We start from the raw sequence: 25,800 nt of genomic DNA, 5'->3' as shown, positions 1-25,800 counted from the left end.
TTATATCCCTAGGTGCTCTTGATTCTCATGGTTGCAAATTCCTCGGTGAATGTGGAGTTTTGAAAGTCTCAAGGGGTGCATTAGTACTGATGAAGGGCCAGAAGCGTGGTAACCTCTATACACTCCAGGGCAGTACAGTTATAGGTGCTGCATCAACGGTTGCTTCATCCAAAGTTTCAGATTCAGACTTGACTCGTTTGTGGCATATGCGCCTTGGGCATATGAGCGAGAGGGGGATGACAGTTTTGAGCAAACAGGGTTTGCTATGTGGCTAGAAAACTGAGAAGCTGGATTTCTGTGAGCATTGTGTCTACGGCAAGCAATGCAGGGTAAAATTCAGTACAGTTGTTCATCGCACCAAAGGCACGGTGGATTATTTTCACTCGGATCTTTGGGGTCCCGCAGAGGTAACTTCTAAAGGTGGTTTTCGATATTTTATGAGTATTATCGATGATTTCTCTCGTAAAGTTTGGGTGTATATGTTGAAACATATGAGTGACGCCTTTAATACATTCAAACAGTTTAAAACTTTGATTGAGAATCAGACTGGTAAGAAAATAAAACGTTTGAGAACTGACAATGGTATGGAGTTTTGTCTTGGCAAGTTTGATAGGTTCTGTAGTGATGAGGGCATTGTGAGGCATCACACAGTGAGAAAAACCCCTCAGCAGAATGGTGTGGCTGAACGAATGAACAGGACTCTTTTGGAGAAGGCACGTTGTATGTTGTCCAATTCCGAATTGGGCAAAGAATTTTGGGCTGAAGCCGTTTCCACAACATGCTATTTGGTGAACAGGTCTCCGTCGACTGCTATTGAGTGTAAGACTCCGTTTGAGGTATGGTCAGGTCATCCGGCTGATTATTCTGTGTTGCGTGTTTTTGGGTGTCCAGCTTACGCTCATGTGAATGAAGGTAAATTGGAGCCACGGGCCAAGAAGTGTATTTTCTTGGGTTATGCAGCAGGTGTCAAAGGGTACAGGTTATGGTGCTCTGATGATTTGAAGTTTTTGGTCAGTAGGGATGTGACTTTTGATGAAAATTATCTGATTAAGGGGTCTAAGCAGGTTGATGATACAGTTCAAGAACAGAGTATTCGAAAGCAGGTGGAGTTTTTGAGTGAATCTTCTGACTCAGGAAAGAAGCACATTGAACAGCCAATTGAAGAAGAGTTCAAGAGTTCAGACATAAAGGTTGATGCGTTAGTTGACCAACCACGCACTATTGCTAAAGATAGGCCAAGGAGGGAGATTCGGCCTCCTGAAAGGTATTCGGCTTATTCTGAGATGGTGGCCTATGCTTTATCAGTTGCTGAAACAGTTGAGTATGAGGAGCCTTCAAGCTATACGGAAGCTGTTTTGAGTGCTGAGTCTGCACAGTAGTTTGTTGCTATGAATGAGGAGATTGAGTCTCTTCAGAAGAATCAGACATGGGAGTTAGTAGAACCGTTGAAAGGGAAGAGGATTGTTGGATGCAAGTGGGTCTTCAAGCGCAAACCAGGTATTCCAGAGGTAGAAGATGCTCGATTCAAAGCTCGGCTAGTGGTGAAAGGATACAGCCAGAAGGAGGGTGTTGACTACAATGAGGTATTTTCACCAGTTGTAAAACATAGTTCCATTCGCACTTTACTTGCTATTGTTGCATGTTATGATCTTGAGTTAGAGCAACTTGATGTCAAAACTGCGTTTTTGCATGGCGAGCTTGAGGAACAGATTTATATGCGTCAGCCTGAGGGATTTGTTATTTCTGGTAAGGAGGATCACGTTTGTTTACTTCGTAAGTCTTTGTATGGCCTCAAACAATCCCCTAGGCAGTGGTATAAGCGGTTTGATACTTTTATGATAAGCCAGTCATATTCAAGAAGTGAGTATGACAGTTGTGTATATTTTCGAAAACTTCCAGATGGTTCATTTGTTTATCTACTGTTGTATGTTGATGATATGCTTATTGCTACCAAGAGTGTGTCAGAAATCAACAGGTTGAAACAACAGTTAGGTGGTGAATTTGAGATGAAAGATTTGGGTGCGGCAAAACGTATTTTGGGTATGGAGATTTGTAGAGATCGAGTAGCTGGCTAATTATTTTTGAATCAGAAGTCTTATGTTCTTAAAGTGCTTGAGCGCTTTGCCATGCAGAACTCGAAGCCAGTAAGTACCCCTTTGGCAGCACACTTTCGACTTTCAGCTGAATTGTCACCACAGTCGGAGGATGAGGAGAAGTATATGTCTCAGGTTCCATATTCGTGCGCAGTTGGGAGCCTTATGTACGCTATGGTATGTACTCGTCCTGATATTTCACATGCAGTTAGTGTCGTTAGTCATTATATGGGGCGTCCAGGAAAGGCACATTGGGAGGCTGTGAAATGGATACTACGGTATTTGTGCGGAACTGCAGGTGTTGGTCTATTGTTTGGGGTTGCCAATTCTGGTAATCATGCTGTTGGTTATGTTGATTCGGATTTTGCCGGTGACCACGATAAGAGGAGGTCTCTGACAGGTTATGTTTTTACTCTGTCCGGAAGTGCCATTAGTTGGAAAGCTACTTTACAGGCTACAGTCGCGCTGTCTACAATAGAAGAGGAGTATATGGCTATTGCTGAAGCTGTGAAGGAGGCATTATGGATGAGAGGTTTGCTTTGTGAGCTTGGTTTTGCACAGGATGTGAGTTCAGTATTCTGTGATTCGCAGAGTGCTATACATTTGACTAAAAATCTGATGTATCATGAGAAGACCAAGCATATCGATGTCAGGTATCATTTCGTTCGGGATATCATCTCACAGAAGCAAGTTGAGGTGAAGAAAGTGGATACGGCAGATAACCCAGCAGATATGTTGACTAAACCGGTTCCGGTTGCCAAGTTCAAGCATTGCTTGGGCTTGCTTGGTATTTGCAGTTGATCGCCCCTCGGGGGCATTTGGCGAGTGAGAAGTTAGAAGGGGATAGCTATATTTGGTGATTTGGTTCAGTGGAATTCAAGTCAAGATGGAGAATTGTTAGAAATGCCTTGTATTCTTAGTCCCACATTGGTTAATTATGTTGTTCCTGTTTTTGTAGCCTATTATAAATAGGGCTTTTGGGAAACTTCTAAAGTATCTTTTGGGCTTTCATATTGTGGCCTTTCTAGAGTTACGGATTATAGCCGGCTCTTAGTATCTCTTCTTCACGTTGGTTAGTGAATCCTCTCTCTCCTCGCCCGTGGACGTACCCAACTTGGGGAACCACGTATATCTTGTGTCTTTGTGATTTCTTGTTTAGTTTTCAATTTCTCGTTCTTAGCTTGCATTCATAGCGTTCGTTACAACAAAGGACATGGAAAAATGAAAATGTGGTACCAAACAGAGAGCAAAACAAAGTGGTAAGTATAAAAAGGGAAATGGGCTCTCAGCAGTTTCTAATTTGCCGAGAACTGCACGCAGTTTCGTCTAGTTTAACAATCGGTTTCGTCTATTTTGTAGATCTAGTCGAAATGCACTAGTGTTGCTTAAAATTATGTTAATTGAAGACAAAACCAGGAGACCCTGCCTAGCGGCACCTCTACCTAGCGGGTGCCGAACGGTCAATCTGGCAATTCATCTCAAAATCGATGGCCCGGATCGAAACATCTTTTCCTTTTCCTTTTCTTTTTTTTTAAATGCATTCGGTACCTTTACATCCGGGCTGTCCAAAACAATTTTGGACGGCCGAGATGTGCTCGGCACCCCTGCCAAGCACCCCTACGTGAACGGAGTAAAAAAAACAACGCAAAATGATGTTCAATGTGCAATGGATCAAAACCACCAAAATTCAGTTTCGATTTGTTTTTTTTTTTTGTTCCATTCACATACTAATTGGTGTATAATTACAATGATTGTAAACCAAAACTTCTGCATTTTGACGAGATCTACAATAGGGACGGAACCAATCATTGAATTAGGTTAGGAAGTGGCCGGAAAACCGCAGCTGCACCTTGTTTCTTGGCAAGCCTTGTCCAAAAAAAAAAACTTGGAATTTTGGATGTTGGAAGACAGGAAATGTGGATTTCCCGTGTTATTTTTGTAAGCAATGGAGGCAGGACAAACAAGTGAGGAAATCCTTTCATGCTGCCAGTTGAAAGATATGGCCCATATACGGGGTATTAAAATGGGTAACTACAGAAAACCCTCTTAGTTTTTAACGGCTCGATTTTGCCACTCCCTTCTTTGTTAACGTCACTCCCCTGCAAGTGTATTTCTGGTGAAATACACTTGCAGGGGAGTGATGTTAATAAGAAAAGAAGTGGCAAAATCATTTCCCTTTTTGAAAGAATTAAAAAGAAGTGAAGCCAAAAATCTCTTGTTGGATTCCTGTCTCATCGGGTACACGAGTCTTGCAGATGGGTTCTTAGGCCCCGGATTTAACATGGCAAGGTCGAACGTAGTCCTGAACCGGGTAGCACCAGACTCCGGAGAAAATACAGGAAATCCTCTGGAACTCGAATTTGAATCAGACTAATCTCGAGATTATGGCATACCAATGCATTCATCAGTTACCAACTTTTAAGTCTTATCACACAGAACAAAGGAGGGTGAACAAAATTCTTCTCGTGCCATATTGATGTCTTCAACGGCACGAAGTTCACAGTCTAAACATAGATGCGAAGCAACACAGGTTGACATGAGCTGAATTTCGAAACAAGTTATACCACTTCAATATTTGGTTGGTATTGAAGCGTAAAAGGTGATGAATCATTAACAAGGCGCTGATTTTTCACCAAGCATACAAGCAATGAAAGAAGCATATCATAAGCAAGCACACCAAATAAGTACTTATTGCATAACATAATGATAAAACATAGTAGAAGTTTCCTCCATAGCCTAGTTGAGGAACTTAAAACACACAGGTCCAAAGACTCCAAACATGAAAGAACCAAATGCAGTTCAACAGAGGCACATCCAGATCGTATGCCAATCCACACTACCTCATTTATTCACCCATAGAAGATAATCTTCCGAAAACACAAAACAAAGTTCACCAATCTTATCACGGGGTGACAGGGATCGGATTAGTTCCCCAACCAGCGATGGACGAAGACACCACTGTTTCTTAGGCCCCTGAAAAGACTCATGCAGTCTCCACACACAGCATTTGCACAATCCGCACCTTGTGAGCAGCGAAGGAAGAGTTCATCAACGCGGCAAATTGCTCCTCTTTCAAATAGCTCAAATAGAATTTTTAACTCCACTGGTTGAGCATTCATCATAAGGACGACAAAGTCTCCATTTTCGACTGTTCTTTCAAACCAGCTGATAAAATCAAATTCTTCTTCATCAACTGGCGCACTGAAATACTCATCAGAACTGATACTGGTAATAATGGCCTTGTCTCCTGCAAGGCCTGGATGATACACAAAGTTGACACCAGGGTTTTTGACATAAGATGATAGGGCAGTAGCATCATGATCAACAACGTAAACGTTGAAAGCTTGAGGTTCAACAGGGTAAAAGGGCTTGAACATGTCAGAAAGGGTAGAATTCAAAAATTCCCCCGCACCAATATTGATGTAGATCATCCTCTTCCTTGACGTAATATTCATGAACTCAGGTAAATAAGAAAAGTTTGTTGCAATGGGTTCCAAATTTTCGTCTACAAGAGGTTCCATGTGCTTTATAAAGGGCTTATTGTTCGTAACTGACTGGCACTCACTGGGAAGCCGGTAATGCTCAAAGAAAACAACTTTATCGAATCTTTTCTTGAAAATGACCAAAGTAAAAGTGCTTATACCGCATACGTGAACAATATTGGAGCTTCTAAGGAACGATGAAACTGGGGTCGCGGACCTTATCAAACCAGCAGAGTAGAAATTACTAGCACCCACAAGCATGGCACCGGTCCCACCGGGTCGCAAAACGCGCTCGATCTCAAGCACGAGAAGAGCAGGGACGGAAACCCTATCAAGAGCCCTAGAGAACACGAAATCGAAAGAATTATCCTTGAAATCGAGCTCGTACACGAACCGCCTCTTCAAAATAGAGAAAAACGGGTGTCGATCAACGCCAAAGGCATGATTGAACCCCAATTCTCTTAACGCCAAGACAGAAGAGGCTGATCCCTCCCCAACACAAAGAGCTTTTGCTCCAAAATCCAACAATTTCTTCTCCATAAGCTCTTTCACAACGCCAATTGTTAGATCCCAAGTGTCATTGTTGCAAGGGGTCGAAAACAACGACCGAGAAAAGGGATTTCCAAATTTGGACACGGGATTCATAAACCCAGTGAAATTGCCATACGGGTTTGAGCCAATACTCAGTTGGCAGTCGTGCAAACCCATTGCGAGCGGCTCCAGTGTCCCAACATCATGGACAATTTGGAAGAACATAACGGTAGCCATAGCCAGCGCAAACAACAGGGCTTTGAGAAACAAGCGCCTGGCTAATGACCCACGCAGGATCTGCCATTTCAGCACCTTGAAATCCATATTTCCCCCCCGCCTACTTTCTACGGAATTCTACGCCGTTCGATTACCGCAAATCTAGGGAACGATTTACTAGTAACAATAAGTGGGAATTTGAAGAGAAAAACAACACAATTCTAAGAGGGAAACAAGATTAGCGAGTACAAAACCTGGATGAGGTGTGGTTTCCACCCACGAGGACTCCCATTGATTTTTGAAACCCCAACCAGACCCTCCTCGGAGCTCTCCTCCGCATCGGCTCGAACCAGTTCTGGCCCATCTCCGAACCCCCGGTGTAAACCTCCAAACCGAACTCTACATTCTCCGTTTAAGCTTTGAAACTGGAGATTCTACAAGATCTGTAAGTGTGAATGCGCGTGTGGGTTTTCGTATTGGGATTTTTAGGGTTTGGATGCGGATGAGCGGTGGGTGAAGTGAAGTTATGAGGATGAGTGTGAACTGAGCAGAGTGATGGCGAGTGGGGACTGAAAAGGTTTTTGCTGTCTGCGTCGGTGCCGGATGCGTGTGATTGACAGGGTAGGAAGTGGCAGTACGAACGACAAATTTTTCAGTGCCAAAGCGGGTGCCACGTAGCTCGGTGAATCCGGGCCGTCCATTTCAATTTTGGACGGTTCAGATTTGGAAAGAAAAAGAGGAGAAAGAGTGGTAGGGTGAGAGAAGAAAAGTTTTTCAATCTGAACTATCCAACGCACTTTTAAATGAGAAATGTTAGGTGCAAAGAAAATGGACAAAGAAAATACTCTTAAAGTGTACATGAACGACTCAGATGCACTGCACAGTGAATCTGAGCCGTTCATGTACACTTTAAAGGTATTTTCTTTGCCAATTTTTTTTGTCCCTAACACTCATCCTTTTAAATAGTCCGAATATGGGTGCTCGGCACCACGTCAGCCGGCCCAGCACCAAAAAAATTCTCAGAACCAAGGGTTCATAATTGTGCTGGTTGGCTCGGTTGAACCCGTTTTTAACTCTACAAATTTTTACGCACCCGCATTTTTTCCAGATTGAAGGTGTGCCGGTTTGATACACTGGACGAAAAATATTTGCATTTTTTTATTCTGTTTTTGCGTATTGAATGAAAAATATTTGCATTTTTTTTGTTTTGTTTTTGGGTATCAAACGAACACAGTGCTAATTGATTAAAAAAAAACTTCAATTTGAATTTTTTATTGTCTCGTGCATACGGATACAACTCTAATTGATATGAGTGGAAGATACTAGTATATAATTTTAAAACGCTGCTACAGGTACCGCAGCTGTTGTATAGCAGTCTCGCACAAACTCCTTTAGCCAAATTTTGAAGTAAAATTGGATGATTCATAAACATCCTTTCCGATATCGGATTGAGGTGATTTTTTACAGGGACCCCAAATGAAGTATTTTGAACAAAATAAGCAGATTCGATCATCTTTGCAGGATCCGAAATGGAAGCAAAAAGGGTCTGTGCGAGACTACTGTACAACAGCTGCTGTACCTGTACCATTTCTGATAATTTAAGATTAAAAACATCGGTATATGTCTTGAAAGACTAAAGTACTACTGACATTTCAATTTACTCTGTATCATTTCTTATTTAACGCGTACTGAACTTGAAATTCAAAAAAAAACATCGATATATGCCTTGAAAGACTAAAGAGTACTGACATTTCATTCAGACCCCTCCCTATATTCTCTCTCTCCCCTCTCCCCCACGTTTTTTCTATTCTCTCTCCCTCCATGTTTCCCTCTCTCTCGCAAAAATTTTTTAATTAAAAAACTCAAAAATTCTGGGTATTGGCCTCTAATCATTTGTTTACTCTCTCCGCTCCATATTGAGGCTCCGTTTGATAGCAGTAATAGATGATTGAGATTTGTAAAGAAATAGTATTAGGATTGAAATTGGTAATGAGAAGGGATTGATAAGAAGATGAGATTGGTGATGACTATGTTTGTTTGAAATGAGATTATATGATAGGATTATTAATATCATGTTTGTTTCACATGAGATAGGATTTGATTGATAGTATACATTTTCGTTTTTGCCCTTCACATTGGATAGGATTGGTAAGGAGATGAGATTAATGAAGGCTATTTTTGTATTTGTGTATTGGCAATGAGGGCATTAGATTGTTAATACCAAGTGGAAGAAGCTCTTCTCAATACCCCATAATACCCACCTTGCTAATTCTAAGGACTAATAATTTCAACTCATTTTGGATTATCAAACACAATATTAGTAGTCCCATGAGATTGGTAATTCAATCTTAATTGCTAATATGATTATCAAACGGGGCCTGAGAGTCCACCATGAAAAGTCTTGCTATTTTTCAAATCAACTATTTTCCGTGTATAATATTTTGAATTTTTTCTCACCAAATTAAAGTACTAATCGAGATCTTTAATATGGTGAGAAAAAATTTGAAAAATTATGCACGGAAGTAGTTAAATTTTTTAATTTGAAAAGAGGTAAGAGAAAGAAAGTGAGACTGTCATTATAGAATGGAGGTAGTATAATATAGTATAGATAGATAAACTCGGATACATGTCAGTCCTAAAAAAACACAACACCTTCAATGTGTGTGACGCCACTGCATTTGTTTTCTTTTTTGACGTATTTGTGCAAAGCATGCATGCTTGTAGACAATTTGTTACTTTCGGCTCCAAAGTGTTGAGCCCATGAGTCACAAGATCTAGTTTGAGTCACATAATACATGAGTGTGAGCAAAAATGTGTTTAGACAATACTCCTGTGTTTTATTTTTTAAGAAATAAATGAAAAGTCCATAAGGGAAAGAGCACTCACGCGCTGGAGGAAGGATTCGATTTCTTGACCTCCTAGTGAGATAAAAGTGTTCTAAAAAATAATAGAAAATTTTTTAGGCCGGCCTTAGAAATTAGGTTCGGACCTAATTTAGTCCTGCACAATTATTTGCATTTTTTATTTCAATCATGCCCCTTCCTTCTTGACGAGCATCAGCGCAAGGAACTAAAGAGCATCTAGTATAGAAAAATTATCTAATGCTCCATGAGCATTGGTGCACTATTCAAATATTGTTTAAATTTCAAAAAGTCATATCTTTTGTTGTAGATATTCATTTTTCTTAAAAAAAATTACATTCTTAGAACCTACTCGATGATATCTACTAAACAAAATATATATTGAATTATAAATTATGTAAGATTAAAAAAATATCCTTTGCTACAAGAACTGTTTCTATGAAAATTGTCTATATGAGAAATGTCCCTATAAGAACTGTTTCTATGAGAATTATTTTTATGATAATTAACTCTATGAGAGTGGCTCTGAGAATAGTTCGCATATGCAATTCATATAACCTACCACACAGTTCGCATAACCTTACGACACACTAAAATAAACAATTCACACATGCAATTCTCATAACTCACCTCACAGTTCACATAGCTTTACACTATACACCAAGATAAACAGTTCACATATACAGTTCTTATAACCCACCGTACAGCTCACATAGCCTTACGACATACTAAAATAAATAATTCGCACATGTAGTTTTCATAGCCCACAGCACAGTTCACATAATCTTACCACACACTAAAATAAACAGTTCGCATATGGAGTTCTCATAGCCCACCGCGCAGTTCACATAGCTTCACGACACATTAAAATAAACAGTTCCCATATGCAGTTCTCATAGCCTATCGCAAAGTTCATATAATCTCACGACAAACTAAAATAAATAATTCGCATATGCAGTTCTCATAACCCATCACATAGTTTACATAACCTCACGACACACTAAAATACACAATTCGCATATGCAGTTCTCATAACTCCCACACTTTATATCCAATGAGGGATCCCGCACGGGCTTACCGTGCGGGACTCCCCTTTTCCGATCGAATTGCGACAATCCGAGCCGCTCAATGTGTTTAGAACTTGATTTTAAGGGTACCCGCTAGAAATAATCAAAAAAAATGATCAGGAAGGGCTTGATCCGAGCAGTTTTTTACTGAATCAATTAATAAAAAACTGTTCAGATCAAGCCCTTCCCGATCATTTTTTTTGCTGATTTCTCGCGGGTACCCTTAAAATCACGTTCTAATCACTTTGAGCGGCTCGGGTCGTCGCAATTTGATCGGAAAAGGGGAGTCCCGCACGGTAAGCCCGTGCGGGATCCCTTAGGGGAACCGGACTCGTCTTACCATACACTAAAATAAACAGTTCGCATATAGAGTTCTCATAGCTCACAACACAGTTCACATAACTTCACCACATACTAAAATAAACAGTTCCCATATACAGTTCTCATAGCCCATTGCACAGTTCACATAATCTCACCACACATTAAAATAAACAGTTCGCATATGCAGTTTTCATAACCCACCGTACAATTCATATAGACTCACAACATACTAAAATAAACAATTCACACATGCAGTTCTCATAGCCCATTGTACAAATACACATAGCCCTAACACACACAATTCACATAATTCAATATGCAATTCACATAAACAATAAATACACAATTTCACATACCCTCACAAAATAATTCACATGCTATAATTTGGGGTCTAAAACAAAAAGTAAAAAAATCACCTTAATTTAGAATATGGAGTATCACATGGATCCGTCCCTTGTATGATCTCGTAACACCTAATAATTCCTACACAAATCACAAGTTTCCCGCATTTCCCAATAGCGAAGACAGCGTCAGAGTCCCCATCACCAACAACATCTCCTACGGGAGATGTGAGAGCTAGACGCCGACAACGGAGTTCAGGGTCCTAGAGATCTTTAGCCGACAGAGGACAGAGGATTTGTTGAAGAAAGGATCGTTTGTTCTAAGGGGACCTCGTCGGAGTCGACGTCCTTGATAAGGGAGGGGAGGTTTCAAATTTTACCGTTGCCGTTGGACGATTTGTTGCAAAAATTTGTTCCTTAATTTTTCTGTTTGGTTTGATCAAGAAGAGGAGTTTAACTTCACGATGTCCTCTTGTTCGGTTGGCGATCATGATCTCGCCTAGAGCGAAGAAGGAGAAATAGTCATCATTAGAGAGAGCGGTGGTGGTGGCGCAACGACGAAGGCGACGGTGGTGGCAGTCTTCTTCGTCATCCTTGTCCAGTTCGTCATCGTTGACCTCGCCATTGGAGGCTTCGTTGAGAATTGGTGGGTGTAGTTTGAGAGAGAAAGTGAGAGTGTGAGGGTGAGGGGCACAAAAATCATGAATCAACATACCTGAGCCTATACAGGTTCGGAAAAATATTTCATAGTTGGTTTCAAACCGAGGCTAAAAAACGGGGCGGCCTCTAATTTTCTAAAAATAATATAGTAAATTAGGGGCCGATCCCGTTTTTTAGGTTCGGTTTGGACTCAATCTTGAAATATTTTACAAATTTAAATAGGCTCGGATATGTTGTATAATGGCTTTTTTACCCCGTTCTCTTATCCCTTCCTGAGCTTCCTCTCTCTGCAAGTAGACTACAACCAAATTCATCTCACTCCACTCCACGCCTCTCTCTGATCTCACTCTGGCACCTCTCTTTCTTGTCAACCACCTCTTACCTAGAGTTAACTCTCGTCGGACCTCCGACGAGTGTCCAGCAACCTCCGAATACCACCGAAAACTGGTTATCGACAACCGACGACCCTAAGGCCACTGTGAAACCTCTAGATTTGCTCTGTAACCTCTGGATCTGCTCCATAACTACTATTCTGAACCTTTTCTGCACTCGCCGGCCATCGAAATCTCTTTGCCTTGGTTTGTTACGGTGATTTTGACTTCATCGGCAACTTAGACGAAGTTTTAATGACTTCGTTTCCGGATATTTGGATGGCGACTGAGGAATCAGAATACAAAAAGCAAAGAAAAAGAAGAAGAAAAAAAGAAGGAAAACCAATGTGGGCGCGCTCTCTCTCTCTTCTCCCTCTATTTGGCGCTGAGGAATCAGAGCTCCCATGCATTTCTCGATCACAACTAGATGAAAGAAAAAATATCTAATTCTAATGATTTCGTTCGAAGAAATCTTTGTTTTTATTCCGAGCTGTTCTGCAAATTTTATGGAGCATATAAAATATATTAGTGGAGTTTGGTTCGTGATCTGGTGTGTAAGATGAGTTCAATCTGGTGAGTCAATGACAATGGAAACGATAATGATAATTATGGTTGCGGCACAACATTATTACTTCAATTGAAGTAAAATACATAATTTATAATTTTTGTTCGTGTGTATATTTTTTATGAGAACTGTTTATGAGAAATGCATATTTTTCTATGAGAACTGTATATTGTCTATAAGATCTGTCTATTAGAACCATATATTTTCTATGAGAACTATATATTTTTTATGAGAACTGTGTATTTAAGTATGTGGTCAGATTATACGAATTGTGTATTTTTTCAGTTTACATAGTTCAGTTCTCATAACTAATTCACAAAGCTAATTTTTTATGAGAACAGTCAATTTTCATAGCTAATTCTCATAGAATTGACTATGAAAACTGGTAGTTCTCATAGAACTGACTATGAGAATTGACAGTTACTATGAGAACTGCCAGTTCACATAACCAGTTCTCATAACTCAGTTCACATAACCAGTTCTCACCAATTCTCATAGAATTGACTATGAGACTTGACAGTTAAAAATTCAATTCTAAATCAATTTATTTCCTATGTGAATTATTAATTTTTTACTTTGCTTACTTTTTAAGACATGTCGGTGAGAACATTTATAACTATATTTGATTTTGATTACCTTATTTTTTGGTTCAATTTTTGTTCGTGTGTGTATTTTCTATGAGAACTGTGTATTTTTCTATGAGAATTGCATATTTTTTTATGAGAACTGTATATTGTCCATGAGAACTGTCTATTAGAACCGTGTATTTTATATGAAAATCATATATTTTTTATGAGAACTGTGTATTTTAGTGTATGGTAAGACTATGTGAACCGTGTATTTTTCAGTTCACATAGTCCAATTCTTATAACCAGTTCACAAAGCTAGTTCTCTATAAGAACAATTACTTCTCATAGCCAATTCTCATAGAATTGACTATGAAAATTGACAGTTCTCGTAGAGCTGACTATGAGAATTGACAGTTCACATAACTCAATTCTCTATGAGAACTGAGCAGTTCTCATAGAACTGACTATGAGACTTGGCAGTTCTCATAGCCAGTTCACATAACCAAGGGTATTTTTGTTTGAAATAATATAATTCAAGAATTGATTCTAAAAATATAGCTCTCATAACCACAGTTTTCATAGCCATAGGGGTATTTTTGTCCAAATAATATGTTAACTCGAGCTATGTAAACTTGTGGGGATATTTTTGTCCGAAATCTTTTGTTAACTGACTATGAAAATTGACAGTTCTCATAGCCAATTCACATAGCCAATGGTATTTTTGTCTTAAATAATATGGGTCAGGAATTGATTCTAAAAATATAAATTTTACTAAAAATGGACATGTACACAAAAAGTTATAAAGAATGAGCAAAATAGTAAAAATACATGATAAGTCTAGAAAAAGAACTTAAATAAAGAAGAAATATTTTTGTCAAAACTAAATTAAGTCCGAACCTACTTTTTGAGGTTGCCCTTTAAATTCCCCAAAATAATACCCCACCAAGAGCTAAAGCACAGAGAGAATTGTGAGTAAAGGATAGGAGAATTTGAGGGGAACGCTTAGCGGGCTACCTTAGGCTTGGGCCGGTAAACCGAATTTGGACCCGGCCCGGCCCGCTCGCTTCTCGTCCGTCTTATACACACACTGGGAAAGCCCACAGCGAGAGAGCAGAGATCGAAGTAATGACCAGAATCGCGGGGAGATTCCCTCTCTTCAACGCCACTCCACCTTCCTCCCCAGGTTCTCTTTCTACGTAATCGTCAGTCTCGCTCTCTCTCTCTACAATCCCTTCCCCCTCTCTCTCATGCTCTGCGTTGTGTTTAGTTGCGCTGAAGTTTGGGTTTGCACACTTGCGGCAACGGAGTAGGAGATTTGGAGTGGGATTTCCGAAGATGACGACTGGGAGTTTGGAGAAATGCGTTGTATGCTCGGAAACTAGTACTACTAATTCGGGCGTGATTCGGCCCGCTACGGAACCTAATTCGGAAGAGGCAGTTGGAGCTGTGAAAGCTGGGAAGGTCATTGCAGTTCCCACGGACACACTATACGGCTTCGCTTGTGATGCTTGGTATTCCCCCACAACTCTTCATTCTTCAAATTCTCCCTACATCTCGATAGTATTTGTGGTGATCTATGTTTTCTCAAGTGCGTATAAAAAGTCGTCAGAATTGGTACGAAAAGAAAGTTATATACAACTTTCAGATTCTTAAATAGTGACATGCTTTTGTGCTACTGCTACATATAATGTTCTTACTATGCAAAATATTAAGTTGTTTGGCAAAGGAATAGTTGGTGAGCTGGTACTCTTTAGAAAAAGGTTGACTTGAGTAACTGGTCTGAGTAAGGGTGATAGACCAATCCTATCATCACTATGAGGTGAGGAAGACAAAAATGCGAAGCCTATCAAGTTACGCCTTCGGAGCTTTTGGGAATAAGAGTCCTGCGTTTGGGCAAATACTTTCTTTTTTTGTCTAGATGGTTTGCCTTGAAATATTTGCCTTCCTCCTTTGTGCCGCCCCAAATGCTTGACTTCATGTATGGATTCCACGCGAGCATGTGACGGTTACGGGTACTTGGGCGGCACTCCTTTGATTAATTTCAATACCACTTCTTTAACATAACAGGAACTGCAAACAACTTCTTGAAGCAATTTTTTTTATACCAAAGGGTGTACAGTGAAGTTCGTTCTTCCTACTAAGACCGTCCTAGAGGAGAGATGATAGGAGGTAAATTGATAGCATGAGGGTGGAGCTAGAAATTTGAGACGTTCTTTAGAAGTTTATTGCTTGGAGATAGGTTGGTAGGGTTGATTTGTTAATATTGCTTGTTACAACTTAGCCTTCTCGAAGTACCTTGGATTTAGGGTGCATTGGAAGGGAGGGAGAAATCATAGACCTTTTGAGGATTTCAAGGACCGGCGTGTAGATTCAGTTGCTTATATTTTTTATTCCCTTGCTTCTTGGGCCTTGAGCACAGAGAATCCATCTCCTGAGATTTTTCGCCTGCCATTAACATGGAATAGTTTGCCTTGTCTAACTCATCAGACATCCCGTTCCCTGATGTTTTTCTTGTGGTATTATCTTCACCGGTCACCAAAGCCATCGCTGGATTGCAGATTGTCGTATTCTTGCTAATGGTTATTTATGTAACTAGAAACCCATGTTATATTAGTTCCAAGAAACACATGATCATTATCAGATCTGTGAATAACTTTTTTTCTATTTCCTGTGCTTCTCCTATCAACTCTGAGCTGTTTGTTAACCTTCTCTTCATGTAAAGCCTTATCTTTCAACTTATGGCTAATTTGAAGGGAGACCATCCTGTTTACTGGTGTCTTTAGTCCTCAATATTAGGGATGAAGAAGAAATATACTCTCCAATAACAAACTATGCCACCTGCTAATTGCCCTTTTCTGAATCAAAGGTTGATTGTTGCATTCTATGTTATATTTACGGAAATGATTGGTACACACCCCATGTATCATATGTAGGGCCCACATGTATGTGAGGGGGGTTGTGGTTGGATCTGTGCAAATGTGGTGTGTATATCGCATTCCTTGAATATTTAACCCTCTTTTAGTCAGTTAGTCATGGAGTGCTTATGCTATCTTCCATTCTTGATCCGTACTTCTTCACTTCAATCCACTGGTAGCTCATTCATATAAGTGTGGAAAATGTTGCAGCTCGATGGAAGCAGTTAGTAGGATTTACGAGATCAAAGGGCGTAAACATACAAGTCCTCTCGCAATTTGTGTTGGGGAGGTATCAGACATAAATCGGTTTGCTATAACGGATCATTTGCCTCACGGATTGCTTCACTGTCTTCTTCCCGGACCAGTAACTGTGGTGCTTAGGCGAGGTTTGTAATCAACCAATGTGTCTAACATGTAAATGAGAACGTATCTGTTTACTAGTTTAGATGATGAACTAGACCTGCAAGCTAGAGTACTAGACAGTATCTTATCTTTTGTTCATTGGCTGAAATCCTGAAATGGTATTATGGTAATTATGGAGGAAAGCTAAACCTCTCCTTTCTACTCTTTGTATAAAAGTAAGTGCAGTAAGTTATGCTATCGACTTTCAACATTGATCTCTAGATTCGGTTGACGACTGGTTCAGCTGTCCTGATTTACAAAGCTTGTTGATTTTCAAGAAAATAAGTGGATGTTTTGCAGGGGAGGCAAGTATGCTAGAGAAGTCTTTAAACCCTGGATTGGATAGTATTGGAGTTCGAGTACCTGATTGTAACTTTATAAGGACCATTGCACGTGCTTCTGGAAGTGCTCTGGCCCTTACCAGTGCAAACTTAAGTGGGAAGCCCAGTAGTGTATGCATTAAAGATTTTGAAAACCTCTGGGAACACTGTGCACATGTTTATGATGGTGGTGTACTTCCATCAGGGCGTGCAGGATCAACAGTGGTGGAACTTATCGAGCCGGGAAAGTACAAGATTCTTAGAGAGGGGAGGTAAAGAGTTTGATAGCCTTTTCATTAATAGCTCTGGCGATAAGGATTGTATCTATTTTAGAAAAGTGTTATTGACTGTTCAATTTTAGTTCTCTCCCACTCCCCTTGAGAGAGGCTGAAGCAACAAAGGAGAGTGTTAGAAGCTAAAAGCAAAGTATGAATATCATTCCTTTAATATGCGTCTTTCTAATTTTGGAATACACACCTTTCTAGTTTGGTGCATAATGGATATACAGAGAACAAATGCAAGAAGATTGGATTCGGGTTACCTGTCTCCTGGATATTTAGTGTTGTACTTTTCATGATCCTTTTGGTTTTAGAGGGCTATATAATACTAGCAAGACAAATAGAAAAGCAAAAAAAAAGGAAGAGAAAGAAGAAACTTCAGGGGAGTATTGTGGATCCTCATTTAACGGTCCTAAGTTTGTATTTTATTTGTTAGTGAATGGGGGCCTATTCATCTTATTACGGTAATTGGTTGTGCTAAAGTAACGAAATGGGCATGCCGCATTATGAACTTCCCACTAGTAACCTACGATAAAAACATACAGGTCAATTCTAGATCAGAGTGGAACTGGCAGGGTTTATGCCACCATTCATTGCTTTATTTGAGATCTTAACTTCAGCAGGAAAGGATTTGAGTTTTAAGTCGCTTTCTTAGAACCATCAAAATTTAATTCTACTTGAGCTTCAATCTCTTCGAGTCTTGTTAGATTCAAGTACTTAAATCACTTGTTATGTCCATATCTCCTGGGTAAGTTCCTCTTGTTTATGTGTTCGGAGAGAAATAAGGGTGAAACTAGTGTGATGAATTGTTATTTTATTTTTTATGCAGTGCAAAGGAAGAGACCATTGCAATTCTTGAGAGGCACTCTCTACTCGAAAATGTTGGAATGACTTCATAGCAAAGACAACATGCGACTTATACCCTGAGGGGCAGTCAGATTTTTGTATACTATCCAAGGACTCGTCTTGAGCAATGCTTAGGTGCTTGAAGTTTGTTGGATCCTGGAAATTGTAGAACTAATTCTTTTTGGACTCAATGGTGGCTGCTTTTGGTGAATCCAAAACCCCTTTTTTCTCTTGGTGAATCTATTTTCATGGTCCTTTCAATTGAGCTTCACAAACTGTTAGTGTTTATTTTGATGAGTCTTGTTACACTTTCGCTCATCAAAGATGATGGAAAGAATCTTGTGAGTTGTGGCTCTGGGTGGATATTGATTTGTCTTGGATTACTTCTTTTTTATCATGAGTATTATCTCTATTCTTATGGCATCTCTGCTGCCCCAGTAAATTGGTGAGTAACTCTGCTACCTGTGAGTCACCGTGAGTTGTGTGCCAGCCTTCTTTACCTTCTTTGGAGTGGAGGTAATAATTAGAGGGGGGAATTATGTGAGGAGCAGTGGAGGGAGAGGGTGGAACCTTATAGACCATTGCCTTTCAAAAAAGACGAGAGGGAGGTCAGATCTCAATGGTGATACGAGGAGGTGAGACAACAAATAGGCATGGTTTTTTTTCTCTCTTTGCCTTTCACATGTAATTTAGGGTGCATCCATCAGGTGTTTGTCTTTGTTCGCCTTTTGTTCGGTTGGTGCGTTACTCCAGCGTGTTGGTGTTGTGTGCTGGACTTGTTTTGTTTTGTTGCTTCTTACTGTTGTTTTAATTTATTTTCAGCCTATCCTATGGAGGATGTCCTTGGAATGAGCAGTTTGTGTGCTGGTATTTTCTCTCTTTTACCTAGCCAAAGGGGGGTTGTCCTTTGGAATGCTTCCTTGCTGGTATTTTCTCTCTGTGCCCGTTTTGTTTGGAGTCACACTAGGGTGGTAGTTGAGGATCTCATTTCTGTGAATTAGTTTGATGATACAAGCTGTTCAAAATGTCTACTCAACCATTCACAGGTTGGCCATATGGAATGTGTACTAATCCGGTGTTTACAAATCTCATGGAAGTTGGCTCCAGCTCATTGCATGAAGCAACTCAATGTAGTACCTATCCCATCGTAGTTAGGCACTCGTATCACGTACCACTGTCATGTTTTGCTCCGGTGTTTTCTCACTCCCTCGCTAGATAGGTTGGAAACATTTGGATTTAGTTACGTCTCTTCCTATGTAGCCACTTGGCATGGCTCTAATTGTATGTTTTTTCCTTTTCCTCCTGGCCCCTGGTGTATGTCCCTTGTAAACTGTACATTTGGTTAGTCCTCTTTTTATTTCAAGCTGAGTTACCAAAAAAAAAAAAGAATGACGGACACAACTTTGACTTCTTGTGGGATTATTGAAATTCCTTTTCTGAACTTGTTAAGCTGTTTTGCTATGGAATTTATTCTTGTTGGGAAAGTACTAGTTTTCTCTCATTATGTAATTAGCAAAGATGAACCAGAGCAAACTAGGTACTTTCTGGTGGAGTACTATCCTGTATGAAATGAAATCACCACCAACATCCAAATATTTCGGTAACAACATATCATTTTTTCAATTGACACTTGTTGATGATAAAGCTTTCAAGACACTCATTTTGTATAGAGTTTTTTTTTTTTTTTTTTTGCTAAGCCTCATTTTGTATAGATTTGCTTGTTGGTATTTATCTTGTTTATTTTCATATATTTTTGGTTCTAGGCTTTTTTTCCATCTACCCTAGAAATTCTTTCTCATGCCACACACAAAAAGAGAGAGAGAGAGAGAGAGAGAGAGAGAGAGAGAGAGAGAGAGAGAGAGAGAACATCGAATAATAGAACAATAAGCTTTTCTTAAATCACTCACGAGCCCAACCTAAGCATGTACTCCGTAGAAGATTGTGTTGGATCCTGAGGACGAGGATGACTGAAGATCAAAACCTATCTGCTAAAATCAATCGCCAAGCAGAATCCTTAATTTGCTTCCAAATCGGATATTAATTGTTCTAATTTGTTCAATTTTTCATTCAGAATTTAGAACCTTAAAATTTGAAAGAATCTTGAAGAAAAGTTAGACAGTGTTCTACATTTCCTTGATCTGAACAGTAGATGTCGTAAGGCTTATTGAAAATAATATATTTAAAGTAATTATTTTGATTAGATATCGATAGGTATCAAAACAGTTTGTATTTTTAAATAATCTTTGCCTTTGGGTACCTATCGATATCTAGATTAAGGTCATTTTTTTAATATATACTCTTCTCAACAAGCCCTACGACATCTAAGGTTCAGATCAAGGAAATACGGAGCCCATAATTGTCTAATTTTTATGGGAAATAATTTTGCCACCCCCCTTTTTGTTAACGTCACTCCCATTCTCTCACAAAATAAATCATCTAATAAAGACACAAAGAGAAACGTCACTCTCATTCTCTCACAAAATAAATCATCATCTAATAAAGACACAAAGAGAAGTAACATTAACAAAAAGGAGAGAGTGGAATCCCTCTCCATTTTTATTCAAGATTCTTTCGGAGTTTAAGGTCCTAAATTCTAAATGAAAATTTGAACAAATTAGAGCAATTACTTACAAATATCCAATTGGGTTGATTTTTTCAAGACCACTCTATTAATTATTTTACAATTATTAAACAGTTCAGATCTTTTGCGTGAGACTCCAAAGTGTGGCTCACACAACCATTGTATCCTACACGAGTCTACGACCAAGTGGAATTAAACACTCTTCGGTTGCCCCAAAACGACGGTGTTTTCGGTGTTGCAGCTTGCAGCGAGAAGTGAGCACAACCCGCCGTCCCGTTCTGCGCAGCTACTGCGAAGTCTTTTTAAACCCCAGAGAGAGAGAGAGAGAGAGAGAGAGAGAGAGCGCAGCTACTGTGAAGTCTTTTTAACCCCAGAGAGAGAGAAAACCCAGAAGGATGAAGATAGAAGAGGTACAATCGCAAACAAAGAAGCAGAGGATAGCTACTCACACTCACATCAAAGGCCTCGGTCTTGAGGTATATCTACACCACTCTTCTTCTTCGTCGTCCTTTGTACAACACACACACAGAAAACAGTCCAAACGCAATAAAAATTCGATCTTTTAGTATTCCCTGCTCCGTTTACCTTTTGTTTTAGAATCTCTGGCCTTTCATCTCCTTTGCCGCCTTCAAATTTGATTTTTTATCCAGGGTTTAGGGTTTTAGGGTTACCTTGTTTGGTTGGCATGTAATCCTGACTTTAGGGCTTTACGGTCTTATGTCTCCGTTAGTCGAACAGTCTTGTCTTTTTCGGGAACCCTTTTGACCAGCCATTGGCCGGACATGATTTTCTTGCTGTTTTATGTAGAGAGGCTAATAATTATGTTTCTGATGGATTCTTTTAATTATTTTGAACTAGGCGAATGGAAAGGCGATACGTTTGGCTGCTGGCTTTGTGGGTCAGGCTGCAGCTAGAGAAGCTTCAGGGCTTGTGGTTGATATGATACGCCAAAAGAAGATGGCCGGAAGGGCACTTCTACTTGCCGGGCCTCCTGGCACCGGGAAGACGGCCCTTGCTCTTGGCATAGCCCAGGAGCTTGGTAGCAAGGTACTTGTTAGGCATTCTCACATTACTCATATTGTTGTTGCTGTTGTTGATGGTTTTCTATTCTTTCCTAAGTTGATATTCTTAACTCACTAAGGTAGTGTTTGGTGTGCTGAACTGATTTGGAATGAGCAGAATGGTCATGCTTGGTCTCCTCACGGAATTTTCATTCACCTAAATTGGTGAAGGATGTTCTCTACGTCATCTCAATTTTGTAATTTTTACCCGGAGCAAATGCTGGAATGAGCATTCCAAGGGAAATGATATCTTGAATGGATGTCTATCTTTTTCCTCATAACTCATAAGCAGTCATTCAGCGCTTATGTTTTTCCCCGTTCATTATGACTTGCAGGTCCCTTTCTGCCCAATGGTTGGGTCAGAAGTGTATTCCTCTGAAGTAAAAAAAACTGAGGTTTTAATGGAACATTTCCGACGCGCAATTGGTCTACGCATCAAGGAAAATAAGGAAGTTTACGAAGGAGAGGCAAGTTACCCCATCTCTATTTTTCGTCAGTGTTTATTTTATTGAGGTAGCTTGCGACAACTTTGCATTCCAATGTCAAAATAATGTTGGTTTCACTTCCTGAATAGGTAACTGAGCTATCCCCAGAAGAAACAGAGAGCGTGACAGGTGGATATGGTAAAAGCATAAGCCATGTAATTATTGGGTTAAAAACTGTCAGGGGAACCAAGCAACTGAAGTTGGATCCTACTATATATGATGCATTGGTTAAGGAAAAGGTTAGACTGTTGGGATATGTTTGTTTTTCTGTCTTTGGCCTTGAAGAGCAAATCCTTATGTATGTGAAGATGGAATTATTGTTGCTACGTGCATTGTGTTTGAGCCCTTGAGGATAAAGGGTTAAGTTTAATCACTTCTATTCCATCCATGGAATGATATAATTGATTGCTACTTGATCAACCTTTTTCTTTTTTTGAAAAAAATTAAGATACAACTTACAGGTAGCTGTTTCCTTCTGGTTGCCCTTACAGGTAGCTGTTGGGGACGTTATATACATTGAAGCCAATAGTGGTGCAGTTAAAAGGGTTGGTAGGAGTGATGCTTTTGCCACAGAGTTTGATCTTGAGGCAGAAGAGTATGTCCCACTTCCTAAAGGAGAGGTTCACAAAAAGAAAGAGATCGTTCAGGTGCGTTGTGATGAACTCTTGAAAACTTCATATGCAATGTCATTACGCTGATGATGGTTACTGTCCCCTAACATTGTATTGATACATCCCCTAACATTGTATTGATACATCTTATGTTTAATTGTTTTGAGTTTTATACTGGCATCGTTGTTTCTCTAGCAATTACTTAATTTGTTTTGCAAGCTAACAAATGACGCAACAATGGAAGCAATATTGTGCTAATCTCTGAAGTACTTATCCTACCTAAGAACGACATCAGTTTTGTAAACCATATTTCTTTACTGATGAGGGGTAGAGATGCATACGCACTGAGTTAATCCCTGAGAACTTTGTTTGTGAATGGGTTTGGGCTCTTTGGGGTGCATGGGGAGTCTTGTAGTTATGCAATTGAAAGCAATAAAGCAATGTTTAGCTTAAGTTTTGAATTTATGTATTTACTGTTTAAGTATGTGGAGTATAAGGCACATCAATGCTGCACATGGTGCCTTTTAGTTTTATGGGTCAATTAGCATGGATTTAGGGGCCATAGTCTTGGCTTCTGGTTCAAGATGCCAAAATGATTAATGGGGTAATTTTTTTGCCAAGTTGCTTGAAACTTCCAATCGGAGCAGTTTACCAGTATTGTTGTGTCTGATTGATCTGAGTTTCTGACAGATGGATTTTATTTTACTATGATGTATCTCTCTTGATAAGTTTCGTCCCCGTAAGAACATAGAGATTTTGTGGTGGGAATATTTGGCATGACTAATGGCTTCCATTGTCTATAATGTCTTTTCTATTTGCTTATCAGGATGTTACGCTCCACGATCTGGATGCTGCAAATGCACGGCCTCAAGGTGGACAGGATATATTATCCTTAATGGGTCAGATGATGAAGCCCAGGAAAACGGAAATTACTGACAAGCTACGACAAGAAATTAACAAGGTATTAACTTTTCTCCTATTTCTCATATGACATATCTATGATCAGAACAATGGATATAAATTTTGAATCCTAATAAAATCCACTTGAAGAGTTTTGTTGATTACAGGTTGACAACTGTTATATTTACCTGGAAAGTTTTGTTGATTAGGTTGTGAACCGTTATATCGATGAAGGGGTGGCAGAGCTTGTCCCTGGTGTCTTATTTATTGATGAGGTTCTGTTTCTCATTAAAGAACTTAGTCCTTTTCATATCTTGTATGTACACATTGTTGGTATACGCCCATACCTATTTGATTTTCTCAACACCATTCACAGGTACATATGCTGGATATGGAGTGCTTTTCGTACTTGAATCGTGCTTTGGAAAGCTCTCTATCACCGATAGTCATCTTCGCCACAAATAGAGGAATTTGTAATGTTAGGTATGAATCTCTACTTGTGCAAGCCTGTGAATTTCCGCAAATGTGTGTGAATTGTAATCATTCTGCTGATGAAGTTCTTGAGTTGTGTAACTTTTGGATCTATCTGTGACTTTTGATTCTTGAGATGTTGTCTTTTTAAGAGGTACGACATGCTGCCCAGGCATTGCCTTCCACTAGATGTGGTGCTCCTGTGCCTTAAATACTTTATTTCTGTACATCATTGTTTTTACAGAGGAACAGATATGACTAGTCCTCATGGCATACCGGTTGACTTGCTAGACCGGCTGGTAATTATTCGGACAGAAACTTATGGTCCAGCTGAAATGATACAGGTTAAGGCCTTATTTTACTGTAATTTTTCTGTTGTAACTATACCCCATTTCAATGCCCATACTACCTAAGACATTCCCCTTGATAAATGTGCTACTTTTCCTTGATGGTTGGCCAGATTTTGGCCATTCGTGCACAAGTGGAGGAACTGGTTGTGGACGAAGAAAGTTTGGCTTATCTTGGAGAGATTGGACAACAAGCATCCCTGAGGTTCTCTTTATGTTTGAGTTTTTTCTTTATTTTGGTCTAGTACTCTCCAGTTCAAGGATACTTAGATCCAACCTTGCTGTTTTCACAGGCATGCGGTTCAGCTTTTATCACCCGCTAGTATTGTTGCTAAAATGAATGGTAGAGACGGTATTTGCAAGGTACTTGTGAACTTTAACTGTGTATGCACGTTAGATTGGTTATGAGGATGTTGGGTTCTCTTACAAGTGTTTCTGTTTGTACAATCTGCAGGCGGATCTTGAGGAAGTGGGTACTCTTTATCTGGATGCCAAGTCTTCAGCAAGACTTCTTCAAGAGCAGCAGGATAGATACATCACATGATCAACTGTAACGTAAGTGCTTGGTTCATCTTGGAAAGAGTGGCTTGCGCTTGTATTTAACTGACAACAGTGGCGTTGAAATGGCAGTTGGAGATTCAATTGAAAAAGTAATCGAGGTTTGGCCTTGGGGCTTTGAATTCTGGATGTTACCTTGTTGAGTAGTAGTAGCATGATTTGTTTAGATGCCGTTTGAGAGATTGTAGTATGAACATTTGAGTGCATTTTGTGCATGAATGGTAGTATGTTTTGGTCGGGTGAGTATCACAAGGGATTGGGCTGGTTGGTTTTATGTGGAAAGGAGAATGAAATGATTCCGGGGGATTTTGACGGTGAAATATTGAAACTGTTTCTTTGCATTTTGAAGGTGAAATACGAATCCGGATTCTCTCATGCATGTGACATGTGTGGATCCTCCCATGTGATGTAAAATGAGACTCAGCACAGTTTCAATCCTCATTTTGTAGGGTCTCAATGTGTGTCATCAAATGTGAACATCATGCTCTATGGCCCGTAATGTATGATTGGATGAAGTTCTTATCGATGTTCAGTCAACCTTATGGGTTGCATGGATGATAAACGCATCAAAACTTACAAAACGGAAGGACTAGATCATCTAACTAAGTCAGTGGCGAGTCTTGTTTTACGTCACATCACATGGGACTGTTTGATTCACCATGTCATACTCCTATATAAGATGTATGACATTATTGAAGTTGGTGAATTATGAATCCTCACATGTTCAACGAGGAAATTGAGCAAAACAATGTGAAAGCGAAATTTCTAGAATCAGCATGCTCCCAAGGATTCGGAAATTCATTAACGCATCTGTTTAGCATTGTTTGTTTATTTTTTATTTTTTTTTACCAGTATCTGTCTAGCATTGTTGGTACGATTTCACGTTGCTCTTGTGCAATTGCCCTCTATGGCGTCTACGCAGGTAAAACCAGTATTTCTTGTTCCCTA

At 39.6% G+C, this 25,800-nt stretch overlaps 4 protein-coding genes across 6 annotated transcripts in view; 3 read left to right on the top strand and 1 right to left on the bottom strand.

Annotated features, from left to right (window-relative positions):
• LOC131308343 (serine/threonine-protein kinase GRIK1-like) overlaps positions 1 to 25,800 on the top strand; it is a 101,422-nt gene that overhangs the window by 22,149 nt on the left and 53,473 nt on the right. The window lies entirely within an intron of this gene.
• On the bottom strand, positions 4,758 to 6,869 carry LOC131306860 (uncharacterized). Its single transcript, XM_058333494.1, has 2 exons — positions 6,577 to 6,869; positions 4,758 to 6,484 (listed from the first exon to the last, which is right to left on the bottom strand). The coding sequence occupies exon 2, from the start codon at positions 6,428 to 6,430 to the stop codon at positions 5,018 to 5,020; it is 1,413 nt and encodes a 470-aa protein (XP_058189477.1). The 5' UTR covers positions 6,431 to 6,484; positions 6,577 to 6,869; the 3' UTR covers positions 4,758 to 5,017.
• On the top strand, positions 14,111 to 18,261 carry LOC131312652 (uncharacterized). 3 transcript variants are annotated; one of them, XM_058340922.1, is made up of 5 exons: positions 14,111 to 14,260; positions 14,345 to 14,588; positions 16,203 to 16,378; positions 16,695 to 16,986; positions 17,822 to 18,261. In XM_058340922.1, the coding sequence occupies exons 1-5, from the start codon at positions 14,203 to 14,205 to the stop codon at positions 17,889 to 17,891; spliced, it is 840 nt and encodes a 279-aa protein (XP_058196905.1). In that variant the 5' UTR covers positions 14,111 to 14,202; the 3' UTR covers positions 17,892 to 18,261. The 3 variants fall into 3 exon arrangements, with proteins under 3 accessions (XP_058196905.1, XP_058197641.1, XP_058198354.1); XM_058341658.1 differs by having other exon boundaries at positions 14,211 to 14,273; XM_058342371.1 differs by having other exon boundaries at positions 14,211 to 14,279.
• Positions 20,727 to 25,193, top strand: LOC131307580 (ruvB-like protein 1). The gene is made up of 13 exons (XM_058334539.1): positions 20,727 to 20,747; positions 20,805 to 20,895; positions 21,278 to 21,466; positions 21,816 to 21,947; positions 22,055 to 22,204; positions 22,457 to 22,612; positions 23,403 to 23,537; positions 23,686 to 23,751; positions 23,853 to 23,959; positions 24,192 to 24,291; positions 24,408 to 24,499; positions 24,588 to 24,657; positions 24,749 to 25,193. Exons 2-13 carry the CDS (start codon positions 20,815 to 20,817, stop codon positions 24,836 to 24,838), a joined length of 1,368 nt encoding a protein of 455 aa, XP_058190522.1. The 5' UTR covers positions 20,727 to 20,747; positions 20,805 to 20,814; the 3' UTR covers positions 24,839 to 25,193.

The sequence above is a fragment of the Rhododendron vialii genome, chromosome 1a (genome assembly GCF_030253575.1).
Source record: "Rhododendron vialii isolate Sample 1 chromosome 1a, ASM3025357v1".
In the NCBI taxonomy this organism is placed as follows: domain Eukaryota; kingdom Viridiplantae; phylum Streptophyta; class Magnoliopsida; order Ericales; family Ericaceae; genus Rhododendron; species Rhododendron vialii.
Note: the sequence above shows the minus strand (reverse complement) of the source record. Positions and strands in the feature narration are given on the sequence as shown.

What these genes read in the sequence shown, in the direction of transcription:
- LOC131307580 (XM_058334539.1), top strand. Translation starts at nt 20,815, where the DNA reads ATGAAGATAGAAGAGGTACAATCGCAAACAAAGAAGCAGAGGATAGCT. An exon ending in TCAAAGGCCTCGGTCTTGAG is followed by an intron (nt 20,896 to 21,277) that starts GTATATCTACAC and finishes ATTTTGAACTAG; the next exon opens with GCGAATGGAAAGGCGATACG. An exon ending in GGACAACAAGCATCCCTGAG is followed by an intron (nt 24,500 to 24,587) that starts GTTCTCTTTATG and finishes CTGTTTTCACAG; the next exon opens with GCATGCGGTTCAGCTTTTAT.
- LOC131312652 (XM_058340922.1), top strand. Translation starts at nt 14,203, where the DNA reads ATGACCAGAATCGCGGGGAGATTCCCTCTCTTCAACGCCACTCCACCT. An exon ending in CACTCCACCTTCCTCCCCAG is followed by an intron (nt 14,261 to 14,344) that starts GTTCTCTTTCTA and finishes CGTTGTGTTTAG; the next exon opens with TTGCGCTGAAGTTTGGGTTT. An exon ending in AACTGTGGTGCTTAGGCGAG is followed by an intron (nt 16,379 to 16,694) that starts GTTTGTAATCAA and finishes GATGTTTTGCAG; the next exon opens with GGGAGGCAAGTATGCTAGAG.
- LOC131306860 (XM_058333494.1), bottom strand. Translation starts at nt 6,430, where the DNA reads ATGGATTTCAAGGTGCTGAAATGGCAGATCCTGCGTGGGTCATTAGCC.